Here is a 21,252-nt window from a genome sequence, read left to right on the forward strand (position 1 = left end):
CCGCCGGTCCTAGCTGGACACTTCCTCCGTAGCGGGCAGTCGGTCTCCTCGGCCCACTGTGGTTTCCGGAGACCCTCGTCGCTCCCTGCTGGCGGCCGAGTCCTCCGCGGGAGGGTGGCGTGGGCCCCTTTTTGCCCCTGCCGCTCGGCCTCTCACCCCCGCCGACCGCAGCTCTCCCGCAGAAGGGAGCTCGGTCCGCCCGGCCCCGCTGGTGTCTCAGCGGGGAAAATATATTTTAAGTCCTAATAATACAAATGAAATGACAAAAGCATCAATATTTGTCTACATAAAATGATGAACCTTCTGTATGTAAAAAATGCAGTGCAAACCAATAAAGGACAAATACTGGAATAAAATACTAAGCAGGGTTTCTCACATACGCGGAAGACATGTCCTGCTGAATTTACCTCTCAGCTTCCTAAACGCATTCATTTATTTTCTCCCAAGCCCCCTGTTTTATTAGCTGGGCTATCTTAGGTCATCCTAACTTATGTCACACGGGTGACAAAATCTCAGTGGCTTTTAACTCTGTCATTTGAAGCCCATCTCGTAAGCTTTTAACCTTGTCAACTGAGAAAGTTCCAGGGCTGATTCCGAGGTCTTTATTGTCATCTATATCGGGGTAACCACAAGAATTCGTATCAGACTGTCAGAGCATCACCAGGCATTTTTAAAAGGAATCACTTTCATAAGAATTGTATGTATATTTTTTTAAGAAAAGTAATATATTATAGGAAAGAAAATATTTCAACATCCACTGTACCTTAGGAAAGGCACATGTCTCCTAAAACAAGAGTGCAGCGGGACTGCAATGGGAAGTTTAATAAGGATGTTTCAGCAACTGATGAAAATCTTAAACTTACTTTTTCTGGCTTCCGTGAAGAAAATGCCTGACTACGTGATCTCCCCCACCCAGGTCCTTCTTCATCCCCTCCTCCTGCCTATTCTCTGACAGCCCAGCTGATCCCTGCCCTGGGGCTTTTGCTTTTTCTCTTCTTCTGTCCAAGTGTTCTCTACACAAGAAGGACACTTTTGTGTCTTAAAAGACTCAGTGCAGCTATCATAAAAATGACAGAAGAATTACTTAAAATTTCAAAAACAACCCTAAAATTTACACAGATCTTGAAGGGACCTCAAATAGTTTCCCTTCTGAAAAAAATCTTGATTAAAAAATGAAAAAGCTGGAAGTAAAAAATTATCTCATGATTCTGTAAATTTGCAATTTTGAATTACCTATTATATTAAATTTTTATCTATTTGCCCATTTGTATGTCTTCTTTCATATATCCAGCGTTCATAATCTTTATTCATTTTTATTTAATTAATCCAATCAACAAAGTCAAAAAACAGGAGAAAAATATCACTCTGTAAATATGGACAATTATGAAGTTAATTCGGAGTTTTTCTATTTTAAGTAATTCTCTAATTTTGATGAGAGTTACATTGACTCTTTTTATCACTGGGATAATACGGACATTTGAGTGATGGTCCATCTTCCAGGCATGAATACAAGATGTCTTTCCAATTACAGACATCTTTAACTTATTTCAGCAATGTTTTCTAAGTTCCTGGGTACAAGTCTCCTGCTTCCTTGGTTGTTTATTCAATGTACTTTATTTATTGATATTGCTGAAAGTGGGATTGATTTTTAAATTTATTGTTATAATTCTTCATTGTTGACATATAGAATCACAAAAGATTTTTGTGTTCATTATTTTATTCTGCAACATTACTGAATTTATTAATTGTAAGTGTTCCTCGTACAGCATTTTTAGTATTTTGTAAAGAAAAAATTATCTGTGAACACAGGAACTTTTCCTTCTTTTTTGTGATTTGGCTGCCTTGTCTGTTTCTCACCGAATGATGTTGACCAGGCCTCCCTCTCTCCCTATAAGAGCATGAATTACTCAGAAAAAGGCCAGTAGGAATGAGCTCAGGCCTTCTCTGAACTCCTGCCCTTTGCCGTACAAGGAAAGCTACGTGGCTCCATCGATGCGGATGGGCCATCTCCACTGCAGTCCCGCTGCACTCTCGTTGCAGGAGACATTTGCCTTTCCTCAGGTACAGTGGACGTTGAAATATTTTCTTTCTGACCAGTGCTGCTGTCATCCTGACCTCTGGGCTCCAAAGCTGTGAGAAATACACTTCAATTTTTACAAATCACCAAGTCTTAGACACCTTGTTTTAACACTGCAGATGGACTAAGACATTAATTCTTCTTGAATTGTAGCACTGTGTTGTAGTATCAATATTTAAGTGTTACGTGAACTTGGTGAAGTTTATCCATGGGTATTTCATCCATGTGTATTGTTGTAAGTGGAATTATCATTGAGATTTTTATTGTTTAGCTTTGTTTATTAAACTCACATCCCATAACTTTGTTGACTTTGTATGTTCTCTCCAAAATTGTGTGCATTTTTAAGGTTTTATATAATTACGATCATGTCATCTACAAATAAGTAAGTATATTTAAGCTTTTCCTTTCCAGTTTTGATGTCTTTCATTCCTTTTTTCTATCTTCTGTAGACAGAATTTGTAATTAAATTTCCAGTGCACAGGGAAAGTAATATCCTTGCTCTGTAGCTTATATTAAAGGGAGAGATGTCATAAATAGGACACACACATGTAAATACAGAATAGCTTCTCTGGTGTGAAAAACTAAAAGTTTAGTAAGGTTCAAATGGTATAATTGATAATGTGAAATAGGAAGAAAAGGTCTCAAGGAGTATGGGCAGTAGGAAGGGTAGGGGAAAGGAAAGAAGGGAAAAGAAAAAAATATGAGAAAAAATGGAAACAAAGTCTTTGTACACAGAGAAGGGTGGAGGGGGTGAAGGGAGGGCAGGGGAATGGGGAAAAATAAGAACCAAGATACATCGTGTAAGGGTACAAGATCCCAATGATGAATGTAACTGTACTGTATACCTAAAATGTATCAATAAACTTAATGGAAAAAAAGATATATATTTCAGCCTTTTAATTTTTAATGTAGTAGAACATTCATAAATGTCTATTATATAACTGAGGAAACTATTTCTATTCTGAGCAGTCTTTTCCTTTTTTTTTTTTTTTTTTTTTACTGTCTGGTTTTGGTTGTTTTGTTTTGTTTTTGAGACAAGGTCTCATTGTGCAATCCAGGCTGTCCTCGAACTCATGGCAATCCTCCTACCTCAGCCTCCCAACTGCTCAGGGAGTGTGCATCACCACATCTGGCAGTGCTCTCCTTTGTAACCACAGAAGCATGTAAAATGCTTTGTCTGGATCAATAACATGATCACATGTGGATTTCTGCCCACGTCTCAACTTCCCTTCGTCCTTTGTTGAGGGAGGCACCAGGGCAACTGACTCCCAACACTGCTGGTCTGGTCCCTCCGTATCCAGAGTGAGCTCTTCTGACCAAGATAAGCCCTGGGCCATACGAGTGGACACTTTCTTCAGTGAGCACTAGATTAGCCTGCTCAAGGGATGCAGAGACTTCAAAGCAGAGAGCTACACACTGCCTGGAAGAGACTTCAAACTCCTCCTCATCACAAAGCAGCTCCGTGAGATGCACGAAAATATATATGATGCGAAGGGAAGGGCCTCTAGGAGCCACGGAACTTCTCTTTCGTATGTCAGAGTGTTCTAAAATCAAATGTGGTGACCGTCACACAGCTCCCTGGGCATTGAGAAACGTAAACTGTACGCTTTAAATGGGTAAATTGTGTGATACGTGAATTTCATCTCAATAAACTGCACTGCATAAAAAATGTGAAAAACAACATTTCTTACAGAAGCAAATGCAGGAATGATACATAAAAAATGCCTCAGGTTAAGATATTCAAATAAAAAGACAGGAATAATGAGTCAATAAATCATTTATAAGAGGAAAGTTGTGAATATAAAACTATGGTCAATATTTTTAAAAAACTATTTCAAGTAATACAGATAGATATTAACAAAGAAAAAAATTTTAAAACAACCTTCAATGAAAAAATAAAGCAAATTTGCACAGTAAATCAATTAAAGAATAACATTAATTATTTCTGAGTGCAGCAAATTGATATTCTATCTTCTTTCAATAGTGCACAGGACATTTACCAAAAAAAAAAAAAAAAAAAAAAAAAAAAAAAAAAAAAAAAAAAAAAAAAAAAAATTCATCCTAGGCCACAAAGGAAGACGCAAAAAATTCTAAGGACTTCTATATTCTAGACATGGTTCTCTGAATATAATACAACAAATGTGTAATACAACTATGAAAATATAATCAACCCACTGCTAACTGTTTGGAAAACTAATTTGATATGTTAGACAAGGTAGAACATTTATTTCCAATTTCCCAGGAAATGCTACTGCAAGATAATGAAGGAGAAAAAACTGACATGAACTCACAGGGATAAAGATAACAGATACAAACAGCAGGTGAGTGACCCCAGCAGATTTTGAAAAATGGTACAAAATTGTGATCTGCAACTAGCTTAGTAGAAGAAAATAATTTCCATTAGCCTACAGGAGAAGACAGCAATTTTCTAAAATATTTGTTGCAGAATTCTGGATAAGCACAGTAATGAGATATCTCAAGGATTTGGAATGAGAAAAGAGTCAATCAAATTTGTTGAAAATCTACATTGTCATTTTGAGGTCAGTGTATTTATTCAAGAATAAAGCAAATAATTACTGCGCGGGTGTCATTAGAATGGAAATACAGATGGCAGATCAATGAGATTAAGTAAAATCCTTATAAAAAGGGTTCTGAATTTGAATGTGAGACTAAAAAGTTCCTATCATCCAACTTTTAACAAGAAAAATACTATTTTCTGTTCATAATCTGTGCCAAGTTCCTTACATTCAAAAGTGCTTTATATGTACATAATTTAGATCCCAATTTAAACAAACTAAACTGAAGAAGAAATGATCTTCCAGTTCTTCCAAAATAAGTTTTAAAGTATAACAAATAACATGTTCACAGAATGGTAGTTTTGACTTTGCCAAACTTTTGGATTAGCCGCCAACATGTGGATGGAGCGATGATTTCACAAATGGAGTTGCATCCCAACCCACCAAATCTTTTGCCACTAAGTTTATTGTTTTTTAAATCCATACCAAACACAAGCTCGAGCTGTAATGGATTCAACAAACATAATAATATTTTAGGGCTGCGGGGGTAGTTCAGCCACAGTGCACTTGCTTAGCATGTACACAAGTTTAAAAAATTAAATGACTGACTCTTTTATCACATTCCACCAAAAGTGTGCAGGTGGTTGAGAAAGAGAATTTGCATTGCACTTGTAACTTTTTTGTCACTTGACAACCATAACTACACAAGACATAATTTGTGAAGTGACAAATTCAAATAAATGCCCACTGAAAAGCACCCTGCACATGTGTACAATTATAGGTGTTCTGTCTCTATGTTTTAAGTCTTTGCTATTTCGAGTGTGTTTACTTTTGATCAACTTGCACAGCCAACTTGGATGGGTGGCAAATCTTCTCCCAAAGAATCTTCTTTAGATTTTCTCACTCGTGGTACAGACATGTGTCTGTTTGATGGCTGCTGACAGCCACTTAAAGCAACATCAGCAACTTTATCATATTTATCTTAGTAATACTTATCCAAAATAAAGTGTTGCTAAATTTTCAAAATTGATTGCATGTTTTTGTCAGTAGAATATTGTCCAAGAACTGTTCTGTAAACCATTAGTCAAATCTAAGTTATCTTTTGATGGAAAATGGCTTACTAGATCATGAATTTCCAACACATAACTTTTCCTCTGAGAAAAATTAAAATTCTAAAAGTGACTTCTTCTTACACATGAGTAATATCAAGATCTTCCATATTTGGATGGTAAATATTTAATTATAGAGCATGTGATAACCACAAATCTCCAAAATTTTTAGGTTTTGTTTTTGTCATTTGATGTTAACTGCAATTTTAAAAATCTTGTTTGTTCTTTGCATGGAAGACTAAGATAAATTAAAATATCAAAGATATTAGATAGCTAAATAAATCTGGATGTCTAATTCTAATCTTTAGAAAGCAATCATCAGTTTTCTTCCTTCACAAAAACACCAAAAGTTTGTTCCGTGGTTCAAACATTCTCTAAAGAACTCTTTCAGTTCCATTATGAGTATAAGTTGGCCTATAAGAATGACTGTAACAGCTTTCCACGCTACCACATGATCAACAAAATAATCTCAAACTTAAGCCATTGTTCCTTGCCTGATTTTTCCACTTTCATTACATGGTCCAGTTCACAGCAGTTCAGCTGACACTGTTTTCTTTGAAGACTGGAGCAGTATGCTGATTCACACAGTGACAAAAACGCCTTCAGTAAGTCACTAGCTACTCCAACATGTCTTCCTGGTCTTGAAGATGATCTTTCAGAATGCACCTTCACAATTTAGTCAGTTGTGTAATTCTCCACCTTCTCAAACAGCTTTGTTGTGGTCGTGTTTTAAGGAATGTAGATGAAAGAAAAATATTTCCTTTATATCCCCTCACGTTCTCATGGTATCCTGCAGTCTCAACTCACTTCCATTATCAGCATCTGAGCGTTCCTCAAATTGCAAGGAAAAACATTTCCCTGGCATTTGGCCTTCCGCGTGATGAGGTAGTCCCTGAGTACGTAAAGGCAAGGATTACTGAAAAGCGGTGCTTCCTAGGGACGCATTTCCCCGTTTCTAGACAAATCTCCCTGACATGGCCATCAGCTAATGTACCAACAATTGCATACATCATTTTCATCTTGACAACATGAAACCCTATGAAACGTGAATGTTTATGAGCACAATATTAAATTCTGCTTCTCTCAGCCTTTTCCTCTTTGTTCTGAAGTTATTTCTTTATGGTTTCTGTATAACTGTCACATGAGTTGTTTCATTTTGTGTCCCTAAGCCACACATTCCTCTCTCCACTTCCTTTTCCCAAAACTTTAAATTCATCCTCTTTTCATGTTACATTTTTATTTTTTCTTTCTCTTGTCTTTCTTTTTATTTTTCTTCCTTTCTTTCTGTCTTAGTCTCCACATATGAGAGAAAATATTGAAGTGGCTATCTTTCTAGGACTAGCTTATTTCATTTAACATGACAACCTTCAGCTCGATTTTCCTGCAAATGACACGAATTTATTCTTCTTTATAGCTCAGTAAAACTCCACTGTGTTTATATACACATAATATTTTTAATCTATTCATCTGCTAGTGGCATCTCAGCTGATTCCATATCTCACCTATTTAATATGAGCAACACTGTGATAAGCACAGGCATGCAGGTATCGCCACATACACAGACTTCATTTTCCTCAGAGGCATTCCCTGGGGTGTCACAGCTGGATCATACTGCAGATCTATGTGTAGTTTCTTGAGGGCCTGCCATACAAATTTCCAAAGTAGCTGTTTGAATCCATAGTCCCTCCAAAAGTTTTTAATGGTTTTTATTTCGCTTGATATTATTTTCAGGCTTATCCAGCATCTTACAAATGTCTCAAACTTATCTTTTAGCTGAGTAGTGTTCTGTGAGGTACAGACAGTGCACTTTGTTTTGTTTGTTGATGGGCATAGAAACTGCTTCTAGAATTCAGCCGTTATGAATTGTGCTGCTATAAACGTTCATATGCATGTATCTCTGTAACATGATGTCTTTAACTCTTTGGGGAAGACACCTAGAAGGGAATAGCTGGGTCCAGTGGGGTTTCTAACTTCAGTTTTCTGAGAAATCTCCACACTGACTTTCATAATAGTTGCGCTAGTTAACGTTCCCACCAACCATGTAGAAGCCTTCTTTTCTTCACTGTGATCTCATCAGTGTTTGTTGTTATTTGATTTCCTGATCATTGTCATTCGTTCTAGTGTAAGAAGAAATCATAGTGTTGTTTCAATGTGTGTTTCTATAATGGCCAGAGACATTGAATATTCATGTATTTATTGGTCATCTGTACTTCTTTTCAGAAGTATCTATTTAGTTCATTTATCCATCTATTGATTGCAGTGTTTGCTCTTTTGGTATTAACACTATTGCGTTCTTTATATATTCTAGATATTAATCCCTTGTAATATGAGTAACTGGTTAAGATTTTCTCTCATTCTGTAGGCTGCCTCTTCACTTTGCTACTGTTTCATTTGCTGTGCTGAAGCTTTTAGATTGGATGTCATCCCGTTGGTCTATTCTTGCTTGTATTTCCTGCACTATTAGAATCCTTTTCAGGAAATCATTGCCTGTGCCAATATCCTGAATGTTCTCCTGTTGCCCTTATTAGTTTCAAAGTTTCAGGTCTGATATTAAGATCTTTAATTCCCTTCTGAGTTGAATTTGCACAGGATGAGAGATAGTGATCATTTTGATGGATTTCTTGTTTCCTTACCCAGTCTGTCTCTGCAAAATCTTAAAAACTATGGTTGTTAGCACTTCAATTATGACCACAAAATTGAATACCGCATATAAGAGATCACATTTCTGTGCAAAACAATCAAGGATTCTTAGCTTTTATTTTTTCTGGGCCCCATCCATTATTATCACTGGTTACTCGCAGCATATCTGAGACATTAACTTGTCACAGTTTGGGAAGTTTAGTCCGCAGTTGGTTGGCCCTGTTGCCAGTGGCCTGTGGTGAAGCAGCACTGCATTGCAGGACAGCATGGTGGAGGAGAACTGTCCACCATGTGGCCAGGAAATGAAGAGCCAGAGGAAGAGGCTGGTCCCACTCCTCCTTCACGGCCAACTCCAGTGACCTAAGATCTCTCAGGAGGTCCCACGTCTTAAAGTTCCACCACCTTCCACAGGACCATGCCAGAGACCAAGCCTTCAGATCCAAACTGTAGCCCTGCTATGAACTATTCAGAAAACAGCTATCATTTTTGTCTCCCAAAAATGTCCACAGAGTCATTCTTCCACTTGTAAATTAGACTTAAATAATAAACATGCCTTGTTCTAGAATGTTTGGAGATTTAAGTTTTCCTTTTTAGTCTATGATCCAGCTCAAACTCCAGTGTGAGATGTGGGGTAGGTTCAAGGTCAGAGTTTTTATTATTCAGTTGTTTCTGCACTGCGATCATTTGAATAGGGTTTGTCCTACTTATTTTATGTTGGAATTTAGTCCATCTTTGAAGTTATTTAAAGTAGTATCTTCAGTGTTTATAGAGTTAGGGCCACTGGGAAGTGATTAGAATTGCATCGGGTGGTTAGGGTGCAGACCTGTGATTGAATCCTGGTAACTTCATAAGACGAGGGAGAGAAGCCACACAGACACATGGAGACGTGCATGTGATTCCCTGTGCCATTTCAGAACTTTAACAGCAAGGCTATCACCAAATGGGAGTCCTTAAACCACCAGAACCACGAGCTAAATTATTTACTGAGTCTGTGGTATTGTGTTACTCTCAGCAGAATATAGACTACTACACACGTGGCTTATCCTTCCTTGTTGCATTGTTTTGGCCACTTTGTAGTGAATATAATGACCATGTAAGTATTACTCTACACCTGGCCTCAGTACTGGGTTCCATTTATCTACCATTTACACCAATATCGCACCATGTTGGTTACTGTAACTTATTACAGTAACAATTTATTATTGTTAGTCTTGAAATCAGGTGGAATTTTGACTAGTATAGATGTTTCACATTTCCATATACATTTCAAAATCAGTGAATTTCTAAAGACACAAACAATCAAAAAACCTGATGTGTGGAGTAAATAAGATAACCTCTCTACAGATCAAATGAGAAAGAATGTGTATCTAACAACATTGATTTTCTAATCCATGCCATGCTATATCCAGTATCTACATGCAGGAGACAAAGCAAGGAAGACAAGTGGCCAATGTTTCCATAAGAAAGTTTTCAACATGATTACTCACATAAAAATTAAAACCAGAGTGATAATATAATATTTAAATGTCTAAAATTTTAAACAGACTAAAAATACCCAATGCCAGTGAAGATGTAGAGAAAATGAAGTGTTCCCATGTCCTCATCAATGGTAGAATATAGGAACTAGTTTCCCTGCAGGAAGCCAGTTGCTGGCTTTATAACCTGGCCATGATAGAAGCTGAAAGTTCACCAACAGTTTATTTGGGATGTGTCCAGAAATAAAGTGCTTTCTCACAGCAAAGACGGCAAGAAAATGTACTCAAATGATCGATAATTGCATGAAGCCTGAAATTACAAATATAAATATAAGCAAAATACTCAATACAAATATAATATCCCTTAAAAGATGGATTTCTAATATAAGACCTGATCCTGCATTAGAATTGGAAAACCATAAAACTATATAACAGAGAGAATATATTAAAGGAAGGAACAAAAGCTACTACACAAATTGGGCAAACAAACAAAAGCCACATAATAATACAGGGAACTGTAATGTAAAGAAAGTGAACCAAAGCTGCATGGGCTGAGAATGCAGCTCAGCAGAAGAATGCTTGCCTAGCACACATGAGGCCTTGGGTTCAACTCCCAGTACTGCAAAATAAGTCATTAGATAAAGAACAGAACCTATCTGTATGAAAACATAATGATATGAAAACAAAAAGGACTGTAGAATAAGTGTAATTTGAAACCTCCAAAGAACAAAGAAGGGAATGATATCTACAAAATGCAATAAAGCGCATTATACCTGTGCCGACCTATGCAATCAATAACCTACTGGAAAAATGACAACAGGTGACTTCCAAGACTCCATCATAAAGACTTAGTGGCTTCTCGCTTTTATCATTTGCTTTGGAAAGACCACACTCTGTGTTAGGAAGGCTCTTAAGCAGATTTCAAAGGTCCCTTTCCATATATATGAAGGTATATCTAGATATACATATATGTATAATATGTACATATCCAATATGTATATCTAATATGCTCTAATATAGATAAGCTACATATAACTGTATATACATATTTAATATACACACTACATATAAGATATATATAACATACACTATACAGTAGTGACAGAGAGACACGAAGCTTGTCCCATGAAGTACCCACTCTATTACAAACAATGCTCTTAGAATGCTCTGGGATTCAGGATATGGAAAAGCTTTATGAAGTGGCTAATACCAAATAGGAAGGTTCTGCCATCTGCCTCACAAGCTGAAGGACCTAAGTTCGATCCCCAGTACCAAAAAAAAAATACCAAATAGGAGGGTGAACAGACACAAGTCAGTACACAGTACCTGTGTTCCTATAGAATAGTCTCTCCCTGGGGGGCTGTCCGCTGCCTTCCTACATGGGAATCCCTGAAAGTTTTGGGGCGACTGCTGCCCCCCCCAGGTCCTGCCCTTAGCACTTCCTGTCAGGACCTCCCAAAGAGGTCAGAAAGATCTATTTGAGACAAGCATCCAGTGACTCTATGCAAATCAGTTTACATAACAAACATTTGCAAGTCAAATTTTCTTCCTACACTGACCTACACTAAGACACAAAAGCTTATTTATCTTCACTTTGTACTGATCTTCCTGGAATGTTGCTGATAATCCTTAGATTTCAGCTCTTTAGGTCTCCTCCCCAGTGACCCACTGCAAAACCTCTCTGTGAATCCTTGCTTTTGTTTTGCTTTTGTCTAAGTAGGACATGAATATTCCTGAGATGGTGGCATTTACAGGAATTCCTCAAGGAGGTTATCCACATTCATATTTGTTAATGCAGTTCACGTCTCTCAGTATATTCAATTTTTTGTTTTTAAGTTTGCTTTTTAAAACACTTTTAGCTTTCTCAAAGCAGAGTAGGATAGTGAGCTTAACTGTTTTCACTGAAATTACCTGTGGGATTAATTAAACACAGTTCCTGAAAATTGTGTCAAAAAAGTAGAATTACTCCAAAATCTACTCATTCCATGACCCACTTGGTCCACCACTACAGCATTTCTGAAGAGTTGCTTTATAAAATGTGGACCATGAAAAGGACACTCTTGGATGATTGGGTATCTCAGTTCCTGTCATCTACTTTTCCAAATGCTTTTCCCTCTGAGAGACGTGGTCACATGGGTGGTCACGTGGGCGTTAATGACCCCAATAACAACACATCCATGCACTTACAGATGGCCACTCAGAAGCAGGGTGCAAAGCCAAGCCAAGGCTGTCCCAAAGCCCCTTTGGTTTATTTTGCTGCAGTCTGGTATGCTGAATGAACATGCATGTGAGTACAGGTGATAACTCTGAGTGTGTAACATGAAAGAGACTTACTTCTTGTCCAGAAGAACATCCAATGAATGACTTGATGGTGAAAAGTTGAAAAAGAGTCTTTCCCGGCATGATATATTTTACCTCTTTTAAATGCATACATTAGGTTATGGTATATTAGCTTTCTTGTTATGACTTAAAGGAAGAGGGGTTTATATTGTTCTTGGATTTAGTCTATGACTGGCTGCTCCAAGGAAGAAAAATCATGGCAGAAGGGAGTGGTGGAGCAAGACTGCTTGGTTCATGGCCATGGGGGAGCAGAGCAGAGCAGAGGAAGAGTGCAGAGCAGAAGGGGAGAGGGACCAGGCACAGGTCCCAAGTTCTCACCTCGGTGATCCACCTAGACACACCCACAAGTGTGTTCTACCAGTCCTTTAGGCGGTTCTTAAAGCCAGTCACCCCACTGCCATGTCCCACCCCTTTTCAACTTGCCACATAAACTCATCTCCTTAGACCACACTTCCTCTCTAAATGAAAACAACAGCAAATTCATAATTTGGACTAATATAAAACACTTATCCCACATACAACTGGCAATGCAATAATCCCTCAACCGTGCTAGCATTTTCAAAAAGTCCAACTCAAAATCTCTTCTCTGACTCAAGGCAAACTCTTAGCTGTGAACTTTTGTCAATATCAAAACCAAGTTGCATAATCCCAAAGTACAATGGCAACAGGGTATATACTTTCTCCAAAGTGGAGGAATGGGGGAAAGAAAATAATCAGACTAGAGCAAGATCAAAACCCAGCAGGGAAAATATTAAGTCCTGTAGCTCCATATCTGACATCAAAGACACACAGTGGTAAAATGTAAATTCAAAAGGACTTGTGTGTCTTGTGCCTGTGAGCTTATGGGTTGTAACCTACAAGGCCTATCTCTTGGGTTGGCTCCATTCAAAACCTGAAGTTTTCCTCAGAAGATATCGCTGGCATCTCCAGCTTCCTGGGGTCACCACTGCAACTTCTGCTTCATTCCTACAGCTTCATGCACTGTCCTCTCAGGGACTCCTCGCCTGGCCTCCCAGGCTTTCCTTTGAAATTTGAATGGATATCTCTCTGGCCTCACTACTCTCTCATTCTGACTGCTGATAAAACCAGCATTGCATGGACAATGCCAGGACCTGCTACCAGCACAGGCAGTAGTCAGGCCCACTCAGACCATGGCTGCAGCAGCTTTCTAAGTACCTGAATGTCTGAACACAGTGAAATAAGTCCGGTGGCACCAAATCTCCAGGTACCCTTCTCAGGCAAGGGACCAAGAAATCCTACTCTTAAATAAAAGGTTTACACTTTTGCACCTTCAACCCTGTGATGAGTGTGGCCTTGTTAATTCTTGAAATGCCTCAAGTTAACTTATTTCTTATCCTTGTACAAAGTACCTTGTTAGTTTTGATGGTGCTAATCTCTTTCCCAGCCCCATTACCTTTGGCCCCAACATCCCATTTGGTTTTTTCTAGGCCAAAATTTAAATATTGCTCTATTTTTTGCCACTGATTCTCTCCATAAGTCTGGCTAAAAGCAACCAGTAGTATCCAAGCCACAGCCTGAATTTTGAGCTGTCTTGAAGTTTCCTCTATCAGATTAATTGGCCCATCAGCCCTCAATATCAATCTTCTACAAAGTCTCAGAACATAAGCAAAATAATAAGACAAATTTTCTTCCAGAGGATAACACTGCCAATAGAGTACTTGTTCACAACTGAAAACTACTCAGCCTGGCCTTTGTCGTCCACATTCCTATCGACCTATGCTCTTTTGGCTCTGACAAGAATCATCCATCCAGTTCTATTTATAGCATTCTAAGGAATACCTAGCCCAAACTCCAAAGCTTTTTAAACTCCTCCTGCAAATGAGTTCTAAAGGCTTTTATACCACATGTTGAGGTACAGTCACAGCAATGACCCCACTTCTCCAGTATTAATTTTCTGTACTACTCAGGTTTCTTGTTGCTAACAATGCCCATCACCCACAGCCTAGGAGAACCTTAATTTGCTAATGGTTTCAATCTACGGTCAGCTGGCTCCAAGGCAGGGACATCATGGCAGTGGGCATGACAGAGCAAAGCTGCTTAGGTCATGGACATCAGGAAGCAGAGCAAGGGAACAGTGTCAGAGAGGGAGGAGTAAGGGACCAGACACAGACACCCAAGGCCACACCAGTATAGCCCACTCAGACATGACTAGGAGTATGACCCACCAACTGGCAGGACAGATCCCAAAACCAGTCAAATTAAGACTCCAAAGTGACACATATGGCTGAATTGTTTCTCACCCCAAAAATGTACTTATCCTGAATTCCTACCCCAATAGTGCTTGGAGGTAGAGTTTTTAAAGAGATACTGAAGTTCAAATAAGATCAATGCAGTATGATGATGACATTCTAAAAGCAAAAGAAGGGACACAGACATGCACAGAGTGAAGAAATATCAAATGCAAAATTTGGAACAAGGTATGGTACAAGTTTGTCTCTTAGAGTCGACTGATTAACAAAACCTTCAGCTGGATTCGGGGGACCTTTTGCTGACCATGCCACCTCGCAGAGCACATTTGACGTCCTTGTTCCTCAGGGTGTAAATCAGGGGGTTGAGTAAGGGGGTGACAAAAGTGTAGACCAGGGCGATGTGGCGGTCCTCGTCCTCTGAGGTGCTGGAGCGTGGCCGCAGGTAGACCAGGCTGCAGCAGCCATACTGCAGCAGGACCACAGTGAGGTGCGAGGAGCAGGTGGAGAAGGCACGCTGCCGGCCCTCGGCTGAATGGATGCGCAGGATGGTGGCTGCAATAAGCCCATAGGAGACACAGATGAGCAGGAAGGGCACGGTCAGTACCAGGGTGCCCACGATGTACAGCACGGTCTGGTGTATGCGGATGTCTGCACAAGCCAGCCTCAAGACCGGAGGCACATCGCAGAGGAAGTGGTTGATTTCCCTGTGGTGCCCACAGAAGGGCAGGGTGAAGATCAGGGCGGTGAGCTGCAGGGACAGGAAGAGCGCGAGGCCCACAGAGCCCACCACCAGCTGCACGCACAGCCTCTGCGTCATGATGAGGCTGTAGTGCAGCGGGTGGCAGATGGCCACGTAGCGGTCGTAGGCCATGATGGCCAAGAGGAAGCAGTCGGTGCTGCCAAGGGTAACGAAAAAGAACATCTGGGCCCCGCAGCCAGCTGCAGGAATGGGCTTCTGGGGCCCAAAGATGTTGGAAAGCATCAAGGGCACCACGACAGAGGTGTAGCAGATCTCCAGCAAGGACAGGCTGCACAGGAAGAAATACATCGGGGTGTGCAGGGCACTGTGCGTGCTCACCACCCAGATGATGGCCGCGTTGCCACACAGGATCATGAGGTAGAGCAGCAGGAAGAGGAGGAACAGCAAGATCTGCAGCTCGGGGATGGCAGTGAACACACGGAACATGAACTCTGCGGGGCCGGACTGGTTGAGCACTGGGGTCCAGGCTGGCATGTCTGCTGCACACAGGGGAGGCAAGAAACACTGAGGCCTCGTGACCAAGCAGATTCCTGGTCGGAGGAAAACCAGGGATTCTCAACTTTGGGTTTGGGGTTGGAATTTACCTGCTTAGTAGCCAGTTTCAACCACGGGGCTGGGCCGTGAGCTCGGGGTGGAAGGCTGGGCTTGTTTGTCCCTGGACACCGCCCAGAGGAGCAGAGACTCCACTGCAGGTGCTGCTGGGAGGAGACAGGGTGAGGCTGCTGCTGAGATAGATGTCTTGTTACTCCGGCCCTCTCAGCGTGCTTGACAAGCACTGACACGGCATTTGTGTTTACCTGTATTTTCAGCTTCTGCGCACAGGGATAAGGTATATAATTAATTGTGACTGGCTCTACTACCGTGTCTGCAAAGGTGGTTCTTGTTGCTCTGGGTAGCAGTAGTCTGGTCTGTTCCTTGCTCCGTAGGACTCCCTCTTGTGGCCACTCTAAGTTGTTCATGACATGCTCAGTTAACAGGCAGTTGTTTTGACTGCATAGAAAACCAGGCAAGCGTATTTTCCAATCCTTTCTGATCTGTAGTAGTTTTATATTTCCTCGTAGTTGAAATTTCTCTATATATTTCAAATGAGAATTGAAAACTTTTGGGTTTTTTTCTGACACAAAAATACAATGAGGCATCCAAACATGCAACAGCAGGCTGGAACTGTGCATTAGAACAATCAAGAATTTAGCAAACATCTAAGATGGAAAAATATCTATAAATTAAACATATTCACGCTTGATTTAAATTTTATTGTAAATTAAGAGATCTAAAGGACAACAGAACAATATCTGCAAAATTTTAAGAAAAATAAATTGTTCTGGAAGATTTCCATAACCAATTATCCCAGCCTTCTGGAGGCAGAGGCAGGAGGATCACTGTGAGTTTCAGACCAGCCTGGACTACATAGTGAATTCAAGGCCAGCCTGAACTGCATAGTGAGACCCTGTCTCAAAAATAAATAAATCTTTAAAAAATAGAAAGTGCTATTGGAGAAAAATGCTGAAGCTTTGCACATATGTGTACAGGCTCAACATTCTAGTGTAAACGATTCTGGAGCAATGCATGGATTCCAAACAATTCCCATTAAGTCCCAGAAGAACAAGCAAATGAAGATAAAAGAATGTTGAGAATAAAGAAAGCTAAACTGTAGCAAAACTTTTATCACAAGCGAAAAGTAGATCACAAAGAATTACAGGTGATGAAATTTGATCAAAACGAGACTTGAAGAGCCCCGGAGATGCAGCACAATGGTCAGAAGCGACCACTCATAATGGCTCATGGTTCTGTTGTGTTGTTTGTTTTGAATGTTGTTCTACGCACTCTACATTTAATCACTCATAATGGCCATCTCGCGAGGGGCCTTGTGACAGTTTTGTAGAGGACAAAATTAAGGCACAGAGAGGTTGAGTAACTGGCCCAAGACCACACCAGTATGTGTCGGAACATGAATTTAAACATGGGCGGTCTGGTGCTGGAGGCCCCTTCTGTCAATTATTATCCTGTCCTATCTACTGTGTGCATCTGATTCGCTGTCTACAAAGCAGGACAGAAACACAAGCACTTCTCTCCATGGGCAGTGGTGAGACTTAAATAAGTTATTTTGCGAAAATACTTAGAGCACTCCCAGCACAGAGTTCAGATCCAATATGCATTAAGTGTCCTTATTATTTCAGAGCAATAACAAAGAATCAGTTCACTGAAGGCCAGTGGCTTCAGGACAATGGAATAATCATCTTTAATGCATATACATGAAAATCTACCTCTGATGGACTGATTCAAATATTTTAAACAATGAAATAAAATTAAAAGTATAGAACATTTTTCGTATCTCAGAATACAGAAACATTTACAACCAAGTGATCAAAGGACAGATTCCATTAAAATATTGGTAATTTGTAACTGTACTGTATACTTAAAAAGTACCTATAAACTCAATAAAAAGAAAAAAACAAAATATTAGTAATTTGAAAAACAAAAACCTAAAATAAAAACACAATAAGCAAATTGAATAGCAAGTGAACTTTTACAATTCAACAAAAAGGCTATTGTCAGGAAAAAAAAGACTTTGAACAATCAAAAACAAAACATGCAAAATCAAACAAAAATATAAAACCCAATTTTGTTACTATTCAAATAAATATAAAATTAAATCAAAGTGAGATATCAGTTTTTGGTTACAAACTTTCAGGAATAGGAGAAAGAAAAATGTTGGTGTTGTCAAAGTGGCAAGGGAAAAATATCCCCAAATATCTTCGTGGAAATATAACTTGTTATAAAAACTTATGAAGTGCAATTTAGTAATGTGTAAGGAAAGACCTGAAGAGATGCATAGCTTTTGATTCACCGATGCTGCTCTTAGGAATTTATTCTTATAAACTGAGTATGTTTATAAAGTTGTTGACCAGAATATTCATCACAGTTTTCAATGTAATGGCTAAAATCATAGCAACAATGGGAGAATGCTCATTATTTGTGGTCCATCCAGGTAATGGAACACCATGAAATATTTTTAAATGATCTTGTAAAAAACTGTGTAATAGATTGGAAAGGATCATGAAAAAGTAGGTTGCAGAGGAGCATTGCATTGTTCTTCTGTTTCAAAAATAGTTACATTTATTCATAAAAGTTAAAGAACACATCTCAAGGTATTAACAACAGGTATTTCTGGTTTTGTGGGATAGTGACTCCATCTGTTTATGACTTATGTCTTCTGCACTTATAAATTTTACAATAAGCATACACAAGTTTGCAGTTCTATCAGGGGACGCCCTCATAAGGAAAACTCTCTTATTGCTTGGTAGTCCAACAGCGTGCTGGGCGGAAGAAAAAGAGAGTGCCGGACGTGGGGAATCTGCAGTAAGTCTGGGTGCGAGGCCCACACTTCTCACTCATGAATTCAGTTTTCACACTGACATTATTTGGAGTTACCTGATTTGCTAATACAACTGGGGACATGAACGCGGAGTTTACAGTAATGCATAAAGATGAAATGTTTCCAGGGTATAATGCTCCTGAACACAACAGGGGTCTGGCTGCACAGAGCTGCCCCTCTGCCTCTTCTCTCCGGCGGTGCCTGAGGTGCTTACTCTACAGCAGCCAGCTCCCAGGGGTTGCGGTGACTCTGCTAACATTTGAATAATAAGGGAAAAGAGAGAGGATAAAACAAAATGGAAGAGAGATCTCAGTAAGATTAGTGTAGCTGTATGCTGTCAACACCAACTAAGGAAGATCTGGGGCTCAGCAAAGTAAGCAAAAATGCTCCTGTTTTGTGTGGACATGAACATCCCACGAGTATGCTGCGGGCGGCTTAGCACAGCGGACCCAATCTGTGGGCCGAGCCAGATGTGGCATCGCGTGTCTGAGATCTGCGGGGACAAATCCCAGCGGGGGACAGCACGGAAAGACTGTGCTTCCTATCAAGATGAGGTCAGACCTTAGGGCAAGAGCCACGCACATAGGAATTCGTGTATGTGAATGATGGTTTCCCTTTCAGAAAGGATGCATTAACACAACTCTGATGGCGGGGTCCTACCCAAAGCCAAAGTCAGTATGAGCCTAGGCCCGCAGAAGAGGGTGCAGCCTCTTTCTGGAAGAATGTATCAACTCCTCAAAACTCATCCTGCAACAAAGCATGGGTCTCAGTAGCAGGACCGCCATATAGCTTAGTTACATTTCAGGGGACATCTACTCCCTCAAGTCAGTCCTGGACCTGCCCCGCACCAGTTTTAGATTCTGCGCAAAGCTCTGACTCTCCATGAATCAGACTGTTATTTTAAAGGGCAGAACAGGGCTGCCCTGCAGACTTACTGTGTGGGACGCTCGGTGAGGGGCCCTTGCTGCGGCCACACTTGTAGCATTTCCTCCCCCTTTGCCCTCGGGGCCTCTGCCCCAGCTCCGCCCCGCACTTTCAGTCCCGCCATGGTCTCTTGCTCTTTGCTTCCTGCTCCTTCTGCCTTGGACACTTTGTTCCTCCGCACTCCCAGCTACATCCTGCTCCTGTCACCTGTCCCTCCTTCTCACCTGTCCCCGACTCTGGTGTTAGACAGACGCTGCACTGATGATCTCGCACAAACCCTGCCCTCCCTCGGCTGGACGGAGAAGGTGCGGATCGGAGCAGGCTTGAGAGTTGCTATTCGCTCAGTCGTGGGCTCAGCTACATAATGGATTTAAGAAAATTAAAAGACACAACTGGCAACCTCAGCTTCATAAAAGAACACAGCATAGAAATAAAGAATTTAAATGTCTGCTGAGGAACTGATTCCTAAACTGTTTTTCCTGGAACAAACTTCATTGTGTCCTAGAAACGAAATTTTCTGAGGTCAATGGAAATACTTCCACATTTTCCCCAAAGATTAACATCAATTAGCCAGATAATGTTTTCTCGATCTCCATGTAAAGCAAGCAGCTTGATTTTACATTTAAAATTTTTACTGTGATACATTGTTTTCACATAAAATCATTAAAATGCTTATGGATTAATGATGATACTCCAAGAAATGAATTCGCAGCTCCCTTCATGGTATAGTGGAGAGAACACTGAAGGAAAACCAGAAGACCTGAATTTCATCCTGGATTTATACTTATTAGACAGGTGATACTGGACGACTAAACGCCTTATCGGAGCTCCCTTTTCTGTTCCAGTGGACAGCAATACCTACTTCATTAATGAATTTGTTCTACAAAACCCAATATTGATTTCATGACTAGTCTCCTCCGATTCGAAGGCAATGTAGAAATCTGTGCTTCTCTTTCTTATTGTTAGAAAGAAAATCAGCATCGGATCACTCAAAGCAACGAAGTCTGCCTCCCCACTGAGGCTGGCTTCCCCTGAGCCGCCCCGGAATTCACTGAGGCCACCCGGACTTTCCGGCTGAGCCCCGAGCTCCAGCCTCGCCTCGCGGAGGGAGCAGCCCAGGGAGACCCAGCTGTCTCCCTCCCTGGTGCAGTCAGAGCCAGGGCTCCTGCCGCGAGCGTCTCCTGCAGGGCCGTGGACAGTACCTGCTGCCCTCACGCTGTCCGGACCACCCTGATGCTCGGTGGTGACCAGGCAGGAGCGTGAGGAGGACAGCCCTGCTGCACAGCGACGCCCGCTGTGACGAGAAGACCTGCGTCCCCCTCGACAGCACACAATAGACCCTGGCACCTTTACTCGGAGTCCAGCTGTGGGCAATGCAGTCAGGGGAGTTGGCGTCCTTTATGCAAGCCCTTCAAAGTTAATGGGTCCCACAGAGCAGGATTTTCCCAGTGGCTCTCCTGTAACTGAACCCAACTGCCAGAGGCTATCAAGCAAGGCTCAAGGGCAGCAGCTCCCTGGGGAGCCCAGGCAGGGTCCCGGTTCCTTTCCGGGACCCAGCAGGGACCCCTGTGTCAAGCTCCAGACGAGCCCCGGCCAGCACTGCTGCCGGCTGCCTTCTGTCCCCTTGAGCTCATTCAGTCCTTGCTAGTAACATCTCTTAATCCAACAGGTGACAAATATTTACTGAATTCCTGATACAAGCAGGTCCTATTCTCAAGTCCTGTAAAATAAAATAGAGATTTTTTTTTCCTATGATAGAGGGAGACAAAAATAAGCAATGAACAAGAATAAGAATATTTAATAGTGCTGTTGCAGGGGTGAATGC

General features: G+C 40.8%; 1 protein-coding gene and 1 non-coding gene across 2 annotated transcripts; both read right to left on the reverse strand.

Moving 5' to 3' along the window:
* Window positions 1-14,641: 14,641 nt before the first annotated feature.
* On the reverse strand, window positions 14,642-15,601 carry LOC117283203 (olfactory receptor 10Q1). The gene has a single exon (XM_033756604.1). It carries the CDS (start codon window positions 15,599-15,601, stop codon window positions 14,642-14,644), a length of 960 nt encoding a protein of 319 aa, XP_033612495.1.
* Window positions 15,602-15,717: 116 nt separating this feature from the next.
* LOC104851127 lies at window positions 15,718-20,692 on the reverse strand. Its single transcript, XR_004514460.1, has 4 exons — window positions 20,630-20,692; window positions 19,652-19,784; window positions 18,560-18,755; window positions 15,718-15,939 (listed from the first exon to the last, which is right to left on the reverse strand). It is a non-coding gene; the product is annotated as an uncharacterized LOC104851127 (transcript).
* Window positions 20,693-21,252: the final 560 nt, after the last annotated feature.

Source organism: Fukomys damarensis, unplaced genomic scaffold (assembly GCF_012274545.1).
Source record: "Fukomys damarensis isolate Sample0158 unplaced genomic scaffold, DMR_v1.0_HiC HiC_scaffold_27, whole genome shotgun sequence".
Lineage (NCBI taxonomy): Eukaryota > Metazoa > Chordata > Mammalia > Rodentia > Bathyergidae > Fukomys > Fukomys damarensis.

Coding starts and splice junctions, on each gene's coding strand:
- LOC117283203 (XM_033756604.1), bottom strand. CDS start 15,601: ATGCCAGCCTGGACCCCAGTGCTCAACCAGTCCGGCCCCGCAGAGTTC.